This window comes from Notolabrus celidotus, chromosome 11 (genome assembly GCF_009762535.1).
Source record: "Notolabrus celidotus isolate fNotCel1 chromosome 11, fNotCel1.pri, whole genome shotgun sequence".
Classification (NCBI taxonomy): Eukaryota; Metazoa; Chordata; class Actinopteri; order Labriformes; family Labridae; genus Notolabrus; species Notolabrus celidotus.
In genome coordinates, this window is record NC_048282.1 from 18,031,040 (window position 1) to 18,052,618 (window position 21,579).

A 21,579-nucleotide genomic window follows, 5' to 3' on the forward strand; every position below is an offset into this window, starting at 1 on the left:
AGTTCTCTTAATTACTCACTCCACTCTCTGTCTCTCCTGTGCTAACTGTGTGTGTCAGAGTGAGGGTACTTTAGAGTTATAAACCAAGCATAAAAAATGATTTTAAGAATTTTTACAGCTCAGCTCTTCAGCTCTTCACGTTACAGCCTTCCCTGTAATTTATTTCGATCCTCTCCGGCTCAAAGAAGAGAGGCCCCTCAGTGAAGATTAGCTGAGGATCATATAGAGAGGGAATACACACTCTAATGGACCACAAAATTACATTTCCTGTGGTACCCAAATTATGCATATTTTACATATTTAACTGCTCATACTTTACTCATTGTGTTTTCTGTTGTAGGAGAGACGCTGGTAAATGTGTTGGACTGCAAAAAAGACATGGGCATGTGGCACGGAGTCTTAACGGTGAGATCCAGTGTAACAATTCTTACTGTATAAGCTACACAGGTTTAAGTGTTTAGCTTTGGTATGTGGTACATTACTGCACTGACGCTGTGCTATTTTTTTTCCTTTTCACAGAGCGTCATGAACAGAATCCACACCATCACAGTGCCATATGCTGTCATGAAAGCATGTCCCATGTCCTGGGTGCAGAGGGTCCACATTCACAAAGGTTCAGACAACTTTTCTTACCTTTCATATTTGTACATTTTTTTATTTAATTCTTTTTAAAAGTCCATGTGTCTATATAGCAGAAGATGCATTATGTAAAACAGTAATATCTCTCTCTCTGGTACAAAATAGAGCTGCCAGATTGGCTCTGAACTGTTCTTTTCGAACTAATGTGCTTGAGATGCATAAAAGATTATATTGGCTAACTGTGGAGGCTAAATTAAAATCACGTCTCCTGTCATTTATGCAAACCGTTATATGGAACAACACACCACAGTTCTTTTGTAATATACTCAAATATTCTGGTTTTAATCATAGGTATACTGCACGTCATGTAAGCACTGGTCATCTGCTAACACCAAGTCCTAGAACCAACTGTATGATGAGATCTGTTCTTTTTAGAGGTTCCTCTGCCTGGAATCAACTCCCCACTAACATGAGAATGATCAAAAACAAATTTTCTTTTAATAAGTCACTTAAATAAATGCTGATAAATTCCTCATAGACGTTATGTAATCACTGTTTTGAAAGTCTTTGTTTTATTCATTTTTGGTGCAATGTGTTTGTGACAATTTTGTTTTTGTTTCCATTATTTTGAAGTTTAATGCTACTTATTGTTTATTTGCTCAGATACTTAGTTTATTTTTCAATTTCATTCTTGATTTTTATGATTGGCTGCTATTGCATCTTTGTTTTATGGATAATGTGTGATTTTAAATAATTGTTTTTCTTGTTTTTGTTTTGTTGTGTGGACCCCAGGAAGACTAACAACCACAATGTGGAAACTAATGGGGATCCTAGTAAATAAAGAAATAAAGAAAGTAGACATGTTGACATGATATAAGGGGAAACAGTGTAATATATAATATATCTAACACATCCCTCTTACCTTCTGCTAGCACGTGTGGCCTTGGTGAAGTGCAGAGACCTCCACTGGGCCATGATGGCTCACAAAGAACAGAGGGACGTCAACCTGTCCTCCATACGTATGCTTATTGTGGCAGATGGAGCAAACCCATGTGAGTCACTTTTCTGACACAAACACGGTCTCTTCCTGGTAGAGAAGCTTTAATGCACACATATTGTAAAGAATTAATTAAAGCCCTTTCTACCATACTTTCTTCTATCTTTTCATCCAGGGTCTGTGTCGTCCTGTGATGCCTTCCTGAATGTGTTCCAGTCTCATGGTCTGAAGCCTGAGGTGATATGCCCATGTGCCACCTCTCCTGAGGCCCTTACTGTGGCTATACGCAGGTAACTCATCTGAACACTCACATGTTCTGGGAAAAAGACAATCAGATACAGAATGAGTGTTAGTTTTACCTCCAAAAAACTCAGAGCCTTACACAAAGACTCCTCCATTATCCATCTCACTGTTTTATCATCTTGTCTTTTGTCTTGTCCAGGCCTGGTGCTCGAGGAGCTCCACTACCAGCCAGAGCTATCCTGTCCATGGGCGGACTGAGCCACGGGGTGATCAGGGTCAACACAGAGGACAAGAACTCAGCTCTCACTGTTCAGGATGTGGGCCACATCATGCCTGGAGGTAAGCCACCACAGCTGGTTTTAATCAGCACCGTGAAACTAGCTGACTTATCCTGTGCATTTGTAAACTTAAGAAATGTTAATCTTCTGATATTTTGTGTTTTTCAGCTCTGATGTGCATCGTGAAACCAGACGGGTCTCCTCAACTGTGCAAGACAGATGAAATAGGAGAGATTGTGATTAATTCTCGGGCAGGAGGCACCATGTACTACGGCCTGCCTGGCGTCACTAAGAACACATTCGAGGTGTGTCAAGGTTTCATCCAGAAGTTACTTTGCAACTCATTCCACACTTGTTCCTGATAGAAATAACTTCCCCTCCTCTCTGTTAGATTTATGCTCAAATCAGCTCAAGTTGATCCCCTTACTTACACACAGAAGCTAGTTTAGAAAATGGATGGATGGGAACGAAGCACATATTTATATAATCTGACACTAGATGGCACCACTTCCACCCTAACGTAATTTTTCTCTATACATTTCCTTCATTGTCTGAAAATAGGCTTATAGGAGGTTGATATTATATCATCCACTTATTCTCAATGATTGTGTTATAAACTCAAATCCCTGTGTGGCAGACTTTTAACTGCAGAATCCATTTTTTTGCATGCATTTTTAAAGAAGTCAGGAGAAGATTTGCTGTTTCATGTTTCTCTGGGTAAATGCTTTATTTCTCTACTACCCTTCAGGTGATTCCCGTCAACCAAGCTGGAGCACCCATAGGAGAAATTCCCTTCACTCGGACTGGTCTGCTTGGATTTGTAGGACCGGTAAGACCAAGTGCAGTTAGCTTTCTATAATCCACCTGAAGGAAATGTGTCCTTTTAAACTTCTAGCTCAATGCCCTCTCTGCTCCACAGGGCAGCCTGGTGTTTGTTGTCGGAAAGAACGAGGGACTACTGATGGTGAGCGGGCGAAGGCACAATGCAGACGACCTGGTGGCCACTGCGCTGGCTGTGGAGCCTGTCAAAACGGTTTACAGGGGGAGGTGAGACACTGACAGCTACCTGTGACCCTGTGTGTTTGTATCACAGTTATTTGTCTCTGTGCCTGTTCCTTCTAACATTCCTCCCTGCAGCCTCTCACAGTGTGTTTGTCTGAGATATGTGAGTTCTAATTTCTCTTTTGGCTTGTCTTCAGGATTGCTGTTTTCTCAGTGACAGTGTTTTATGATGAGAGGATAGTGATTGTGGCAGAGCAGAGGCCTGATGCCAGTGAGGAGGACAGCTTCCAGTGGATGAGTCGAGTTCTGCAGGTAAATCAGATATTTAGTATCACAGAATGTGTGTATTAAACATAATAATAATGATAATAATAATAATAATAATTATAATACATTTTATTTTGGGCGTCTTTCAAGTCACCCAAGGTCACCGTACAGATAATAAAAACATTCATCATTAAAACATCATAAAAACAAACAAAAAGTAATAAATAAAAAATAAAAATAGTGAAGTGCAGTCCAGTTAGAGTGAATATGCCAGTTTGAACAGGTGAGTTTTGAGTTGGGATTTGAATGATGTGATGGAGTCCGACTGTCTTATGTATGAAGGGAGGGAGTTCCAGAGTCTGGGTGCTTAGCAGCGGAAGGCTCGGGCACCCATGGTACTGAGGCGTGACAGTGGAATGGTTAGTAGTCCAGCAGAGGTTGAGCGGAAGGAGCGGGAGGGAGTGTATTCGTGAAGGAGGTTGCAGAGGTAGTGGGGGCCAGGTTATGGAGAGCTTTGTAGATGAGGAGAAGGTTTTTATAGTGGATGTGGTATTGTACAGGGAGCCAGTGAAGTTAATTTCAGTAAGATTTAATACTGTGTTGATTTTGCAGTTGTTAACCTTAAATGATCTCCCCAGGCCATCGACAGTATCCATCAGGTCGGCCTTTACTGCCTCGCTCTCGTCCAAGCCAACACTCTCCCAAAGACTCCTCTTGGAGGCATCCACATCTGTGAAACCAAGCAGAACTTTCTGGAGGGGAACCTGCACCCCTGTAACATCCTCATGTGCCCACACACCTGTGTTACCAACCTACCCAAACCCCGCCAGAAACAGCCAGGTAGACCACTCAACCTCTCTTCTAATGATGGTGACATAACATCACAGCAAAGACAGGATTATCAGAAACATCATTTGTTAGCATGTGGTGTGTGTGCTATCCTGACTCTGACTTTTTTGATCTCTTCAGTGGATGTTGGTCCTGCTTCTATGCTTGTCGGGAACTTGGTGGCAGGGAAACGGATCGCCCAGGCTACAGGGAGAGAGCTGGGCGTGGTGGAGGACCAGGATCTGATCAGAAAGGTACAGTTAGCCACACATACCCTCAACCTCACTTTGATCACACTGACTTACGGCCAAATTCCACCAGATCCGTCTCCGGTACGTCTCTGATCCGTCACAGCACCGGATCTGATAGGTTTCTATTCTAGTTAATCTGTTGACTCCCACTGGATCGGCTCTGTTGCATTCCGGCTGCGTCCCTGATCCGGCAGGTCTGAGCCCTCCAGATCCGATACGCAAGCCTTCTATTTTTGCCGGATGCCGGAGCACGACGCATCAATGCAGCATGACGCATCAATGCAGCACAGAACAGATGGAGCGGGACAGGAAGTCAGGCACCAAAACTAAAAACATCCGGTTAAATTTTCAGAATAAAACACTTTGTTATTGTTAGATTGTTTTAACTTAACTATGACAACAAAAGGTCATTTAGAGCAAAGGCAGGCCTGGAGTGAAAAGGACAGAGGTTTTCAGAGGCTGATAAAGACAACATGGATGAGGAGAGGAGGAGGAGAATCCTTGATTCAGTGATTACCGCGGGAAAACCTTGGTCACATGGCTCCAGCTGTCCGGCGGTCCTGCTCCCTGGTGCATTGCAACACCCACAACCGATGGATGTTGACGGACAAGAGAGCACGAAGCCGGACTGCAGCGGATCGGAGACAGACCGGACACAGATCTGGTGGAAGTCCTGTGTTAAGACAGAGCCTTAATGATGGATCTGACTATGGATGACTCTTTCTAGGTGAACTCCTTAAAGCTTAACATGTGTTACTATGAATTGGTGCAGTCTTTACATAAGACTAACTGAAACACAGTTACACAAAACATTTACAAATCAGTTTAATACTGCTGCTATTTTTGTCACTGTCACTTCTTTTAAACTGTGTTGTAAAATGATCAATTGATTAAATATTGAAATATTTTGATATCAAAATTAAAATGATGGATAAGGCAAAAGTGCCAAATATGTGATGATGTCAGCTTGTCAAATGTTTTCTAAATAATATTGTTACTAAATATGTATGTGTTTTGGACTGTTGGTTGAACATAACAAGATATTTGATGACGTAACACTTTATCTAGAAAATAACTGGCAATTCATGAATGAACTCTAAGATGACCTTAGATGAAAAAGTGATGCTAATGTCTAAATCTCTGTTGTTGTTCTGCCTTTACTTCGCTTGAGTTGGGCTTTAGCTCTGTATGTGGCCCACCATGATGGTAAGGCTCAAGCCTGGCCGAATCCGTCTTTGCTTCTGCTGCTTCTGTCAGTCGGATGTGCTTCTGCAGCCGTGAGAGCCTGTCACTCAAATGCAACAGCTTTTGCCCGACGCACAGAGATGACCGTCCAGGCTGGGTGCTTGGCCAGCAGGGGTCAGCACACATGAACTAATCTACAGTCATGCATTCAAATCCAGGGATGAGTGTCCCAAAACTGACTCTCAGTGCCAGCACCATGCAAGATGGGAGTTGCCCAACAGCCTGCTAGTTCTGCCAAAACAAAGTCTTAAATTTAAACACTTATATCTACACTCAGTGGATAAAAGATTCTTCTCTATGTTGCTTTGAGGATGTAATAGAGACCTCTTGCACAATTTAGAGTCTCCAAGTAATCATACGCCGTAATGCAGTATGTTAACATCTTGTTTCAATAAAACTAGAGATTAGGAACATTCTAGTGTGCACCTCTGCTCGCTGTGATCACTGTGATACTCCCAGGTGAAGCATGGCTTGATGAGTGGTAAAGGCAGCTGGTGTGCATGATATGACTGTCTGACTAGTTGAAAGTTGCACAAAAGGTGACTGAGCAGTGATTTTTATATGGCCAGTATACATAGCTGTCTATTTTAATGTTTGTTGAAAGATTTATTGTCTCTTCATCTGTTGCCTTATGTTCACTCGTCATCTGCCTTTAAAGGAAATCTTTGCTTTCCTGTCTTGTCTTTTTGTAATCCTGTTCCTTTCCCCAGTGTACTGACACAAGTGATCAAGGGGATAATAGGCAAGGCAAAGCGACTTTATTTGTGTAGTGCATTTCATACACAATGGAAACTCAATGTGCTTAACATTAAAACATCAAAAACATTGGAAACATTCAGACAAGCATAAAAGAACACAATTAAAATGACAAATATAATAAAGCAGAAAGGAAAAGGATAATTAGAAATATATTAAAAGTACATTTAAAATGTGCATTTAAAATGAGTTAAAATAAGCTAAGATAGGAAGGCAGTGGCAAATAAGAGAGTCTTAGTCTTTGATTTAAAAGAGGTGAGGGTTGGAGCGGACCTGCAGCTTTCAGGGAGTGTGTTCCAGATATGTGGTGCATAATGACTAAACGCTGCTTCACCATGTTTCGTTCTGACTCTAGGGACTGAAAGCAGACCAGTACCTGATGACCTCAGAAGTCGAGATGGTTCATAAAGTAGTAGCAGATCAGCAATCTATTTTTGGCCTAACCCATTCAGTGCTTTATAAACCATCAGCAGGATTTTAAAGTCTATTCTCTGACAGACAGGAAGCCAGTGTAGAGATTTAAGAACTGGAGTGATGTGGTCTACTTTCTTGGTCCTTGGTAGGACTCGAGCAACAGCTTTCTGTATGAGCTGCAGCTGTCTGATGGACTTTTTAGGGAGTCCTGTAAAGACACTGTTACAGTAGTCTAGTCTGCTAAAGATAAATGCATGGTAATAATGCATTTAAAGTTGCCAATGTGTTTAATAACAAAAAAATGAAGTGATTGTTCTTATGAAAAAAATTCAGAAAACAGAACATGGCACTATTAAGGAGTGAATAGTCTATCATAGCTTTCATTTTATTTCAACCCCTTGTTTGAACGACTGGTAGCTTGTTAGTTTTGCTAGCGGTTCTGACGTGCCTCCCATCAGGTGCAGATGGTCCCAGCGTGACCCTGCACTTGGCAAAAATCCTCTCTGGACATTTCCACTTGTCTGCTTGTGTGTCTCTGTGTGAGAGGGTAAAAGTGTCACAGATCATCTGTGAGGTCCTTTAAATGGTTTTCTGTTCCAAACAGTGTTTGACGTGAACAAATATATCTGTTGTCATTGAGAGGAGTATTTTTCCTTTTTGGCTGTCTGATGGATGATACATGAAGTGCAACTCTGCTGACCTTTCTCAGGCTGGTTTTGTGTGTTTCTACCTGCTGGCCTTCTTCAAATGAACTATTATTTACCACTCAAGCAGCTCTTTTATTTTTTTAGTTATGCAATGCATGTTTTAAATCAGTCCTCTATTAATGTCCATGTGATGACACTCCCTCTTCAACAGCACCAGTTCCTGTCTGAGGCTCTGCAGTTTAGAGCTCAAACAGACCCAGACCATGTCCTGTATGTGCTGCTCAATGCTAAGGTAGGACATGCACACACACAGTATAATTTAATAAATCTGTTAATAGTAAGAAAGTGTGTAATGAAATGATACTGTCACATTTATAGAACAAATCATGATGATCCGTTCTGTCAGATGCGAGTTCAGCTGTGTTCTCTCTCCTGTAGGGGGTGGCAGTGTGCACAGCCACGTGTTCTCAACTGCACAAGAGAGCAGAGAAAATCACAGCGACCATACTGGAGAGGGGAGGCCTCAACACAGGAGACAATGTGGTGCTGCTTTATCCCCCAGGTAAGCACAGACACCATCATTCATCCCGTATCTCTCATTAGGAGATCCCAACTGGTTCAAAATTCAGCCGCCCGTATCATCACACGCACCGCCTCCATCCACCACATCACACCCACTCTACCACAGCTCCACTGGCTCCCCATCACAGAACTACAAAATACCTCCATACTGCCACACCTGCCCCCACCCTCAGATCCTCCTCCTCCATCCATCTCACTGTCCCCCCTGCTCGCCTTGTGGAACTCTCTCCCCACTTGACCAGCGTAATACTGACTCACTCCCACATTTTAAATCCAAACTCAAAACTCATCTGTTTAAACTGGCTTACTCCATCTGACCTCAACTCCATTGTCCATTTATTTGTCCTCGACCTTAAGTGTCAAGAAAGGCGCCTATAAATAAAATGCATAATCATTATTATTATTATCCCTGATTTCTGACCTCTCTGTTTGTAGTTCATGATTTTTCCATCTGTCTCCTATTCTTGCAGGTATTGACCTGATAGCTGCCTTCTATGGCTGCCTCTATGCAGGGGTCATCCCTGTGACTGTGAGGCCACCTCACCCACAGAACCTGGCTGCTACCCTGCCCACTGTTCGCATGATCATTGATGTGAGTGTGTATCACTGTGTCATTAAAAACAAAACTAATCTATAGTGTTGTAGTCAAGACCACATTAACCAAGACCAAGACATGTCAGAGACCAGAGTTCCCCGACAGGACCAAGACATTAGGGATCAAGACTGAGGCAGGGCAAGACCGAGACAAGACAAAGACCATATATATCAATGAAAAATCATTATGAGAGTTAACAAAATAAAAGACGTATGTTTATTTTATTTATGTTTGCTTTGAATACTATTGACAGCAACAAACAAGGTTTGGTTTTGTCTTTGTTGCCTTTCTTTTGACTTCTTAAGTTTCGTTTTTTTCTCTTATCACAGTCATGACAGGGACAGAGTTCATCAGTGGTGGTCTCGACCGGTCTTGATATAAAACACGGAGTCTGCCCAGTCCGAGACCGAGACAAGACCGAGTGAAAATGCTTTTGATTCTGAGTCGACCTTAAATAAGTAGCCTCGAGACCAGTCTTAAGACGAAGACCAGTCTTAAGTACTACAACACTACTAATCTAGCCTTGGAACATAAATCTGTTGCATAAAGTTTTTCAGTCAGACCTTCCTTATTTGATTGTGCAACAATGTTCAGTTTTTCTAAAGTGCAACAAGTGTACCTTGGCTTAACATATAGTTAAATAGTTTTCTTAGAGAGCTCTTTAAAGTGTCAGTCGTCTAATGCACAAAGAAAACAGTTTTCATACTTTAAAGACAGTTTCTGGATTCTGCTGGTGACCTTTATAACTGCAGCAAATTAAATTGAAGTCTACTGGAGGCGTCAGTGACAAATTACATGAAAAGCAACAACAGAAAAGTTTCCTTTATTTGAATTGCACCTCAAAGGAAGAATTTGTGATATTTTGTGTTCACTAATTAACTTCTTTTGTGTTTTCTGGGTATTGCAGGTGAGCAAAGCAGCCTGCATCCTCACCACTCAACCTCTCATGAGGATCCTCAGGTCCAGGGAGGCTGCTGCCAGCGTCAACGTCAAGACGTGGCCCACCATCATCGATACAGGTTCGGTGCTTGGCATGATATGAAGCAGCTGACCACTCTAGTTTGTTTACTTGATGACCTTCATGACACACTCTCGAGCAAAAAACTTGAAACTGGAGTGTCTTGAAACTTACAAGACTACTCCCTGTTGTCTTTAACGTGCTAAGTAATCAATCAGGGAAGGCACCTGCAATTTTCAATCATCCAATCAAAAACTAACTAAGTTATCAGGTTGGAGTACTGGCCTAATAACAAACAGCACATTCAAGTTGTTTGCTTTGTAAAAAAAAAAAAACTAAAAGCTTCTTGTTTATTCTCACAGATGACCTCCCAAGAAAGCGTCCTCCGCACATTTACAAACCCCCTACAGCTGAGATGCTGGCCTACCTGGACTTCAGTGTGTCCACCACAGGCATGTTGACTGGAGTCAAGGTAAAATACTCTCAAAAACTCACACATGAAAAGAACCGATCAGTTTGATTCAATCAAGTTCTGATCTCTTAAGCTAACTGGGCTTAATTTTTGAAATTCCGATATTGCTTTTTGTTTCTCTGCTTTGATGTTTGACCCAAAACTTTCACTTTCAGAGTCTGACACTACTGTAAAAGGCTGTTTTCACATTAGTCTGTTGACGGGGAAAAGATCCTCCATACACAGCTACTATTTATGTTCAAGATGTGTATGACATATCAATTTGATACGCAATCATGGTCTAATAAGCAACACAAATATGAAGTGAAACCTAGAGAACAGACCTGCGTAAACTGAAATCTTAGTAAGATTGAATATCTCAGATAAGGGTGAAATTTTCTTATTTTTTGCCTGATAAGATAGATTTTCTCACTAAGCAGTTTTTACGTTAGAGTGTTTCACTTGTTTTGAGTCTTTTGGTCCTAAATTATCGCTATTATTTTAGCTTGTTTCTGAGATTTTATGACCTATATTGAGTAATACATGCTTGAAACGAGAATATCAACTGTTACAAAGCTGTTTTCATCAACACTCACAAGTATAAAACTGCTTTTTCAAAGTAATATTTTTTTATTTCAAGCATGAAATAAGAAATTATAACTTTGACACAATTGTATCTCTTCACAAAATTAAAAAGATATGTTAGGCCAAATGTAATCCACTGTTTTATTTTCAATGAAACAACAGAAAATATGTACTACTATATATTAGTACAGTTTGCACAGTATTGTTAAATGACACTTAATATTTAAACATTTCAAACGGTTTCAAACAGAAATAATTACATTCAGTTCTTCCGAATTACAAGGCAGAAAATGATCCTACATAATGAGAAATATATTCTTAACTTTTGTCTTTCCATCAAGGAAAGTAAATTAGTTTCTAGTATAACTTTGCTGGTTTCAAGAAATGTAATGCCTAGTGCACTTATGTCAAGATGATGGTACTAGGGCGCGCAACTTAGCCATTAGGCTAAGTTGCACGCCCATGAAGCGATGGGTTCGAACTCAGCCTGTGGCCTCTTTCCGTTTCTCAATCCCCCACTCTCTCCTACTTTCCTGCACTATCCACCGTCCTCTCCTCTACAAATAAAAGGTGTAAAAGCCCCCAAATCTTTTTAATAAAAATAAAGATAATGGCATTAGCATTAACTTAATTTAAGAATAATTTTCAACATATTGAGAGAAGAAGTCTCATATTTTTTTATTTCTATCAATAAAAATGCACTTGTTATCAGTAAAAATACAATCATTTTAAGGTACTTCTGGGTTCATTGAGGTTAGATATTTTTACTTGTTTTGAAAAGTCTTGACAAGCCAAATTTTCTTGTTCTGTTGGCAGATAATTTTGCTTAGTTTAAGTAATATACTCCCAATTTTTGTATATTTTTTCTTGTTTTTGAAGGCTGGAGGATCACCAAGTCTTAAACTTTATTAGGGTTTATAAAGACGTATAAGGACTAGACATTATTTACAGTGCTTTTATTTGTTTCATAGCCATGTTTGGAAGGAATGTTAAGGTACAGATATAACTGATAGGGCTTTTGAAGTGAATGTCAATTGTTGAATTTTTGGCCAGAGATTTGATGAGCAATCCTGAGGGTGGTAGAAAACGCAGAAATGTCAGTGTAGGCGAGGTGATGACGCACACATAAATTAATGTCACTCAATAGATTTAGCATGTTAAATGTATCCCTGAAGAAGCTTCTATGTTATCACGGTTCACAAAATGTGACAGCCACCTTGCACAGAACATGAATCACGTGGTTTGTTTGCATGTATCCTGAGTTTGTTCATATTGTGAAGTTCTGATAAAAGCACACAGTGTTCATTTTAGAGTTTGTGTCTGTTTCCTGTCAGATGTCTCATGCTGCAATCAGTACTCTGTGCCGCTCCATCAAGCTGCAGTGTGAGCTCTACTCTTCACGCCAAATAGCCATCTGCCTGGACCCATACTGTGGCCTGGGCTTCGTCCTGTGGTGCCTCTCCAGGTAACAAAACCACACTCACACACAGACGGACTAAATATCACATTTTATACAACCCTTCCCCTTTAAAACATGGCATTGTTTCTGTATTAACTGTGCCTTTTTTGCGTGTCTTCACAGTGTTTACTCAGGTCACCAGTCCATCCTTATCCCTCCCTTGGAGCTGGAGTGCTCGCTGCCCCTGTGGCTGAGCACGCTCAGTCAGTACAAGATCAGAGACACCTTCTGCTCCTACTCTGTCATGGAGCTCTGCACCAAAGGCCTGGGCACCCAGACAGAGATACTGAAGGTCAGAATCACACTCATGGGCTCCCAAAATAATCCTGCAGCATGTGTGTGGTTCCCCTTTGAAAAAACTGCTCTGTTGTTTTTGTCTTTACTCCAACAACAACAACACAGTGATACGACTTCTGCTCAGGAATCTTACCCTCTGCAGAGGCTTCTTAAATACATCTGTCTAATTTGATCCTTTAAAATGTTTTCAATTCTAAAACCCACAGGCAACCAGTGAAGGGAGGCTAAATGGGTGTGATGTGTTCCCTTTTCTTGGTGTGTGTGAGGAGTATAGTGTTTTGAACTAACTGGAGTTTTGAGAGGTTGTGTTTGCTTAAGCAGGTGTAGAGTGAGTTACAATAATCTAATCAGGAAGTGATGAATGCATGGATGACAATTATGAGGTTATGGTGTGAAAGGAAGGGCCTGGGGCCTCATGTACAAAGGGTGCGCACGCACAAAAACGTGGCGTACGCTCTTTGTCACGGCAAAGTTCAGATGTATCAAGAGTGAAATGACCGTGGAAATGTGCGGTGCCTCCCGCCAACTTCATGGCTGGCGTACGCACGTTTCTACAGCTGTTGATCCTTGCACACAGATTCATACATCTGGATATTTTTGGTGCGTACAACGTTTTCTGGATTTGAGCATATGCAATGTTTCAGTAGGAAATCCATGCAAGTCTTTGTACATGAGGCCCCTGGTCCAAGAGATTTTTCACAGCTGGTAAAAACAAGACTGAACTGTAGTTTTGATATGTTGGTTGAAGTTAAGGTCTTTATCAAAGGTTGCAGTAGGGGGTGACAGCAGAACCAAGCTGAAGTGAGGAGAGAATCTGTGATGAGTGTGGACCTTGCAGAGGCAAAATTTACACTTGTGACGCTAGAGATGATGAGAAATTTCGGTCTTGATCAATAGGTTGCCCCAAAGGAAAGCACGTAGAGATTTCTGTCTTTTTGTAGTGCTTCTTGCGGTTGAAGTTGATCCTGGTGGTATTTGGACGAAAAAAAGTCATAACGCTGAGTTCCTGTTTGTATCCTGCTCAGTTCACACTGAACTGTTCAAGTGTCAATAACCCTTGGCTGTGTGTACCTCTAGGCTCGGGGTCTGAATCTGTCATGTGTGAGGAGCTGTGTGGTGATAGCAGAGGAGCGTCCTCGCCTCGCTCTCACACAGTCCTTCTCCAAGCTCTTCAAAGATCTCGGCTTGTCGCCTCGTGCGGTCAGCACCGCCTTCGGCTCTAGGGTCAACCTGGCCATCTGCCTACAGGTCAGTTTCACACAGACATGCACTATAACTGTCTCTTTGCATATTGTTACTTGTAAGCCACAGATGTGTTTATTTTAACATTGTTAAGAGATAATAACATTAAAGAAGGTTTAAATGTGTGAAAAAGTTTCAGGTTTTGTTAGTGTTTTCACATTTTCCTCTCTGACAGGGCACTGCTGGTCCAGATCCCTCCACCGTCTACGTTGACATGAAGTCTCTACGACATGACAGGTAAGACTGGAAACAACAGTCACATGATCCCAGTGGTGAAACAAACAACGGTGTGTCACTACAATCAAACAGATGTTTGACATGCTGTCTTTTGCTCATGTCCTTCAGGGTGAGGCTGGTGGAACGAGGAGCACCACAGAGTCTTCCTCTCATGGAGTCAGGCACTGTAAGTATTGATTACAAAGTTATAAAATGCTCAATGTGTGTGGCGCAAACACTGTTCAAAGACACAAAGCAGTAAAAGAATTGTGTGTGTTATTCAGAAGCTAAACTTTCTGATACTTGTGTCCTCAAAGATCCTACCAGGAGTCAGAGTCATCATCGTCAACCCAGAGACCAGAGGACCGCTGGGAGACTCGCATCTTGGGGAGGTGAGTAGGCACAGAGGATCATGTTGATGTTGATATTAAAACATTTAACATCATATGAAAATGTTAAATGGCAAATACATTTGTTAAACAATAAAAACAAATACACTGCAAATCACATCCACCTCATTGTTCTGTTTTTATTCAGATCTGGGTGAACAGCCCACACAGCGCCAGCGGCTACTACACCATCTATGGGGAAGAAAGCCTGCAGGCGGATCATTTCAACACCAAACTCAGCTTTGGAGACCCCCAAACCCTGTGGGCCAGGACAGGCTACCTTGGCTTTATCAAGAGGACAGAGCTACTGGATGCAAGTGGAGGTGAGAGGACAACTGAAAAAGGATGACATCAGAGATTTGTTTTGAACCCCCTCTTTTGTTGAGTCTTTGAAAACGTTTCCAGATAACTACGACTGGACTGATATGTAGATTGCAATATTAACCTTTAATGTCATATATTAAAGTTTCTGAAGAATATTTAAAATAAACAGGCAGCGGTGATGATTTTTGGGACTATTTAAATGAATCATCTGATAAATAAAGGAACATCATATTGATTCAGAATGTATTTAACATCATATATTGGTGAAAAGCAGTACTCCTCAGGAAAATAATAGATACCACGGCACAAAAAGACACAGCTAACCTCTAAAGATGTTTTATCTCCACACGTATTCTCAGTGACCATAAATCATCAATGGCTTCTGTCCTTTCTTCCACAGATCGTCATGATGCCTTGTTTGTTGTGGGCTCGCTCGATGAAACATTGGAGTTAAGGGGATTACGCTACCACCCCATTGACATCGAGACGTCTGTGTCCCGAGCCCACCGCAGCATTGCAGAAAGGTGAGCCTCCCTAATCAGCACTGCTTGTTTTTAGGACTTTCAGATGTGGCAAAATTGCTAATGTTTTATTTTTGTTTAAGCAGAAGAATCAATCAGACTTTGCTTATAAAGTGCTTTTCATACAATGACATTGTAACATAAAGTGCTATACATAAAAACTACCTAAAATAAAATTAATTAAGAAAAAGATCCCACCCTCAGCCCCGACCCTTAACCCACCCCACAATCCTAAGGTTGTTACACAATATGCAACAATAGAAATAAAAACAATAAAAATAAAATAAGTAAATAAAACATAAAAAAGAAGTTTCTGAACGAACTGAGGAAACGCTTTCATGATATCTTATGGAGGAAACACTGGAGGTAAAATAAGATGTTAAAACTCAACACAGGAAATTAAAATCACCAAAATAAAATAATAAAAAACATTTCTAAGACAACAAAACACTAAAATATTAAACCATTAAAAGAAAATAAGATGCTATACTTAAAATAAATAAATAAATAAATAAGTGCATAAATGAATAAAGTAGAATAAAAGTGACTAAAATTTGAAATAGATAATGAATAAATAAATGAATAAAACTGTTCAGAATAAAAATAAAACTCAGTTAAAAGCAAGACTAAAAAGGTAGGTCTTGAGTTTACTTTTAAAAATATGTATGTGTACAGTACAGAGTACAGGTACTGTGTTAAAGAAATACTCTTATGTAAACATAAGTACCAAAGGATAGATCAGAAACAGCTGTTTCTGTCTGAACCAGATTTTTAAGGAGTCCATTAAACTTTAATAAATCTAACTTTTAATACAATTAAAAAAGCAAAAAAGTGGGAAAAAATGAAGCCATTTAAAATTTGCTCTATAGTGCTGGTAAGTCAAATGCACATCTCCTTGCTATGAATCACCTCCAAGCTTTACTAATGTTATTTACTGTTTTAGTTGTGGGGAATTTTTAACCTTATGAGATAAGACAGCTGAAGAGAGACAGAAAATGTGAGAGAAGGAAGCGGGGTATGACCGGTAGCAAAGGGTCGTGCAACAAGGACCGTAGCCTCTGTACATGGGGCGCCCACCAAAAAGGCCAGGCCATGACCCCAATGTTTGCTTATTCACTTTCATTAATGTTACTGCAAGATGTCAGTCACAGACAACACATGTATGAGAATTCTGTTCAAGTTGAAGTTGTTTTCTCATGTGCCGTGTCTGTCATGTCTGATTTGCAGTGATAGGTCGGCCAAAGCACAGATATTTGTTCATGTAGAGAGGTCAAAGTAAGATATTTTGAGGTGTGATGTGACTCCAACTTCTCCCTCCTCAGTGCTGTGTTTACGTGGACCAACCTGCTGGTGGTGGTGGCGGAGCTGAGCGGCTCAGAGCAGGAGGCCTTGGACCTAGTCCCCCTGGTCACCAACGTGGTCCTGGAGGAGCACCACCTCATTGTCGGGGTGGTGGTCATCGTGGATCCAGGGGTGATTCCAATAAACTCCAGAGGAGAGAAGCAGAGGATGCATCTACGGGATTCGTTCCTGGCAGACCAGCTGGACCCCATCTACGTGGCCTACAATATGTGATCGCCCTCGTTCAACCGATGCAGAAAACTGAGCCAGGCTCTGAGGACAGATATGAGGGAGAAGGACACGGGGTGCATTCAGAAGTGACCCACCCGTGATAAACCTCAGACACGCATTAAAAACACCAAACAATGTGGGAAAGAGAGTGCAGTACTCTTACTGTGATGAGACATGCTTCCCTCTCTGATCCTTCTTTGCTTCCACCTGCTCAATCACTGCAGACCTAGATTACTGAAGAGGTTGTAAGAGTACTTTCTCTCCTCTATTTTAGATCCATCTATCATCTGGAGGAAATGTGATCTCCATTCTCTCTGCGCATCACTTCCTTATAGCTCCATGTCATGTTTTTTAAAGACATTTTAATAACAAACTCAAGTCAAAGAAAGAATCCCCTCCTTCCATTCCTTGGTTCTTCATCCATTCATCTTTGCGTGCTTGTTTATACATTTTTATAACCCCCCTCGTATCTTGAAGGCAGGATCGTGCACTGGAACTGCTGAGGGGAGCTGGAAATATCCCCTCTTGCACTTTAAGTCCTCGCACCTCTGAGTCCACTTCCCGTCTCAGCTGCCTCTTGGGGGGGGGACAGCCGCTCATGTTTGCTGCTTTCACCTGAGCAAGTCCACATCAGTATTAAAAAGTGCCACCAGGGAGTGCAGCCCCCAAAGAGGCGAACCTGATATCACCTACCCACCAGGCGCTCTCACCTCCCATCACATACTGTATTCTGCAGCAGACAGGCTGTCGGCAATCAGATGTTACAAGTCCCAAAAATGACCACGCTTGGATTCTATATGTTGGACTCATAGATGATCAGTGTGAGTAGGAGTTGGACCATTAGATAGTTCCTATAATTGTGAAGTACTAATTAATTTTTTAAAGCACAAATCTACCGGAGAAGTGACGAAGCATTTAGGTATGCATGCTAATTTGGTGTGCAGGTAATGTGAACTTGCAGGCAAAAAAAAAAAAAAGGTAGCACATATAAGCTTGACAGCTACTATTTTGCTTTGGTATCCATATCTGACAGAAAAATTCTCAACTCAAAGGGTTCTCTTTCCTTCAGAGCTTGAATCCTAGCACTTGGCCTTCAAAAGCAGTGGAGTTTGCTCACTTCTCTAAAAAAAAAAGCACACTATACAAACATAGATGAGTCTCTTTGATGTAGAGGGGTTACTGCACTCAAAGATTATGGTCACCGTATTGGAAATGCTGACTCTATCTTGCAGCTAAACAAGAAACCGGATCTGGAGTTAAGGCCATAGCTTTTCCCTCTGGCAAACAGCTATGGTATAATGTACCTAAATCAGCCACGCCCCTGAGTATGCCTACATAAGTCATAGCCTTGATTTGATCAAAACTCACCCTCCATTCAGTTTTCAGAAGCTAAGAAACCAGAAAAGATCAACACTGTTTCTTGGACCAGGCTTCAAATATGTTGAATTAAATATAAGTGCATTTCGACCAAGAGCTCCAGGGTCTTTTAGCCCCCAGAACTACTCTCCCCGGAACTAAAAGGTTCCTGTGCCCCCATTGTTGTCTGCGTTTCGACCACTAGATTGTGCAAATCAGGCTAGTGATGTATGGAGAGAAAAAATCATATTAAATAATATTTTAAAGTCTTAATAAAAACTAAACTAGTATGCATTCCCAGGATCTCCCTCTGTGTTTCAACAACTGTGTTAACTCCACAAACATCGTTACGTTCAACCGAAAGTCCCAGGAACTTTGAAAAGTACTACCCCCCAAGCAGGGGCTTTTCAGGGGGGAGATTATCTACCCCTGAACTAAATTTAGACCCTGGTTCCTCCAGTCGAAACGCACGTAGTTCAGGGGTAAAGTCCTTAGTTCATGCAGTGGAAAAATGCCTTATGAGTCTAAGGTGGTTTCCTTGGCTTGGCCAGCCTCAAGTGGACACTTGTGGAATTGCATTTTTTTTGCATTTCCACATTGACTGTATTTTTCAACACTGGAGGTTGCTGCTTGTTTTCAAGTCATACAAGTAGTCTAGATAGGGAATAGTACAAAAATCTACGGTTTTACAACTGAGAAAAATCTACTCTGCTTGCTAAGCCAGTTTGTATATGTTAAAAAACTACGAATCAAAAGGAGTCCTTTCAAACTGAGTTGAGATATTTTTTTATTTTTCGGTGTGGTTTGAGAGGGCGATTAAGATTTTCTTAACTTGAACTGAAGTGAGCTTCCGGCTTTCAGTCTGAAGGGCATCTTTCATGTGTGTTAGCATCACAGTTAATTAGATCAGCGTAGATCATCAGAAGGCAGGTCAGTGCCTTTTTTTTATTGCTCCAACTTCATATTAATGATTATGGACTGTTGAATTTCTTACAAACAAAAATATGAAGATAGATGACAAAACTTTGCCTTACAAACCTGTGGAACTTCAGTGCTTTGAATGCATAATCTCTCATATCCAGCTGAACTATTATTAGTGTAATTAAATAACTATTCCACCGTTGTTCACCGATGGAGTCAGCTGAAACATGCTCATATCATATTTTTTTAGAGGAAGGGGGGTTTGTTTAGTTCTTTTGCAAAGACTTGTGGTCATGCCTTTCTCATTTCATCATAACCATTGAACCCAATTCTTTCTGAATGTCAAAAACATTGAAAAAAAAACATGAGGGATGAATAACAATCAGTTAGCAACCCATGGTTTAAAAATGGAAACTCCTCCTTTAAAAAACTGGAGGTAATAAAAGAGGGTAAGGCTATTGTCTGTAAACTGTATTTTAGAGGTCAGATAGTGTATTACTGGTGTTAATGTGTACATGGATATGAACTTTGTCCATCAAAACTTGACTGATCTTTCATACTTGACAGCATTTTTCTGCATTGTTAATTTATCACATTGCAAAAGAGAAAAAAAAAGGTTTCAGATTATTTTGGCAGGAACAATGTGCACTTTCCCGATATCATTTTCTGTGTGTGCGTCCATAAGAGAGTGTGAGTGTGTGTGTGTGTGTGTGTGTGTGTGTGTGTCTAAGTGATATTTGGCTTTTCTGGTGCAACAAGGTTTGTCTTTTGTAAAAAAAAAAAAAAAAAAAAGATCCCAGATTATTGAAACATTCTTTTTTTATTTGTGTTTTTTGTCGCCTCCACTGTATTTTGAATTCTTTCCATAAAAAAAATTTGAATCAGATTTATTTTTTAGGGATTTGATGATTTTTTCCTGATTCTTTTAACTGCACATTTCCTCTGCAAAAGACTGGTGGGATTTTAAAAGCAGCACGACAATAAACCACTGATGACATGTATGGAGCCAGTATGTTGGGCAAGTTAGAGTTACTCATAAGAAACTAAGCTTCTGAGCTACTGTGTGTGATAACTGCTTTGTTGCTTTGTTTCACTCCGACAAGTTTTAATAAAGTTTTATAATTTCATGTTGGCCTTCAAGCCTTTTCAATAGACATTGGTGCTATTTGATAAAGAACAGTTGACAGACTCTTGTCCTCCAATGTCATATCATAGAAACTTTCTTCCTGGATGCCCTTTTTGTGTGAAAATAATTCATTCTTTCTCCATCATTCATCATTTAAAACATCTCTCTGCTCCATTTCTGAAATTGTTTCCTGGTTTTCATCAGCTCTGATATCTGATGAAAACCCTCGTCATGGACAATGCAACTCGACATATCATCCATCTCCATCGTCATATTTATTTCAGTCTTTTCAGTTGTGGTGTTGTGCTGAAGGACATACATTTCAAACCTCCAAAGTTATTCGAAGCACAAAATGTAAAAGAACATGTGAGGTTATAAAATTAGGATCTTTATCACACAAAAATCAAACTCAAGGGCCCACAATGTATACCTCAACGACTGTCTGTTCACTATGCATTGTCGAGCTGCAGCAAAGACATTCTGAACTAGTCAATGGTGCGATAACTTCTAACAACATGTCTTACTTGACAAAAACACTGTCACACTGTCATTGGATGTGTTTCATGTCAAATAAAAAAATCCTTTGTCAGAAATGATTCAGCTGTACCTTGTTTTTCTTCTAGAAGTCTTTCTGGAGGCTCCAGGAATCAGCTGCTTCAGGACAAAAGCAGCTTCTGTCCACCAGGTGGCAGCCAAACTACATCTAAAACTGGAAATTAGCCCCTACGATGTCACGGCCCACTTCTTTTTTTTTTTTCTTCTTTAGTTATGACCACTTCAATGCACAAATATTCATCTTACACATACTTTGTTTTCTTGACTGTTCTGACTTAAGGGTATTGTACTTACTTATTTGCTGGCATGCAGTGGTTTTGAGTCAAGTATCATCATAATTACAGCAATTGACGATATTTATTTTATATATCTTTTTACACCTCTACATTATAACCAGACATGGCACAAATATTACTTCAGTGTTTTAATTATTATTTTTCTTTTTTTTTCTTTTATTGTGCCATAGAACATTGACATTACAATTACACAATATTCAAGACATAAGTACATAACAAGCATACGACATTCTTCTGAGCTCTTTGAATACAAACTTATATCTACATTTTAGCCTCTATGGATTTGATTTTCTCTTTTTGAGGCAAAACAAGAACTATAAACATCCAGAGAGAAAGTACCAAAAATAAAGTAAATCAAGCAGTATCAGCACTAGGCCTAATAAACTTTCAAATAATACCAATAAAGTATTTAGACACAAAGAATTAAAGTGAGTTACAAGAATAAAAGTAAAATAGATTGAAAATAAAATAGAAATAAAACACATGAATGTTCCTACAATGCACCTAATCGACAAAGTCAGGTCTCAGAGGTTTGTCATATTTCACCCATTCTGCCCAGTGTCATCCGAACACTTCTAGCCTTAAATTCAAAGAGAAAGTTACCTTTTCCATTCTGTAAATCTCTAT

General features: G+C 40.3%; 1 protein-coding gene across 2 annotated transcripts in view; it reads left to right on the forward strand.

Moving 5' to 3' along the window:
- The window catches only part of dip2ba (disco-interacting protein 2 homolog Ba), a 61,673-nt gene extending 40,976 nt beyond the window's left edge, over positions 1-20,697 (forward strand). For both annotated transcript variants that reach the window (XM_034695663.1, XM_034695662.1), the window contains 25 exons: positions 341-405; positions 520-613; positions 1,512-1,631; positions 1,752-1,866; positions 2,019-2,158; positions 2,266-2,402; positions 2,846-2,926; positions 3,017-3,144; positions 3,297-3,411; positions 4,005-4,206; positions 4,336-4,448; positions 7,719-7,799; positions 7,946-8,069; positions 8,560-8,681; positions 9,592-9,703; positions 10,005-10,114; positions 12,013-12,143; positions 12,261-12,429; positions 13,512-13,682; positions 13,852-13,913; positions 14,022-14,079; positions 14,210-14,284; positions 14,430-14,604; positions 15,006-15,129; positions 16,449-20,697. In XM_034695663.1, the coding sequence (XP_034551554.1) occupies positions 341-405; positions 520-613; positions 1,512-1,631; positions 1,752-1,866; positions 2,019-2,158; positions 2,266-2,402; positions 2,846-2,926; positions 3,017-3,144; positions 3,297-3,411; positions 4,005-4,206; positions 4,336-4,448; positions 7,719-7,799; positions 7,946-8,069; positions 8,560-8,681; positions 9,592-9,703; positions 10,005-10,114; positions 12,013-12,143; positions 12,261-12,429; positions 13,512-13,682; positions 13,852-13,913; positions 14,022-14,079; positions 14,210-14,284; positions 14,430-14,604; positions 15,006-15,129; positions 16,449-16,701 (3,077 nt within the window). In that variant the 3' untranslated portion in view covers positions 16,702-20,697. The remainder of the gene's footprint in view (positions 1-340; positions 406-519; positions 614-1,511; positions 1,632-1,751; positions 1,867-2,018; positions 2,159-2,265; positions 2,403-2,845; positions 2,927-3,016; positions 3,145-3,296; positions 3,412-4,004; positions 4,207-4,335; positions 4,449-7,718; positions 7,800-7,945; positions 8,070-8,559; positions 8,682-9,591; positions 9,704-10,004; positions 10,115-12,012; positions 12,144-12,260; positions 12,430-13,511; positions 13,683-13,851; positions 13,914-14,021; positions 14,080-14,209; positions 14,285-14,429; positions 14,605-15,005; positions 15,130-16,448) is intronic.
- Positions 20,698-21,579: the final 882 nt, after the last annotated feature.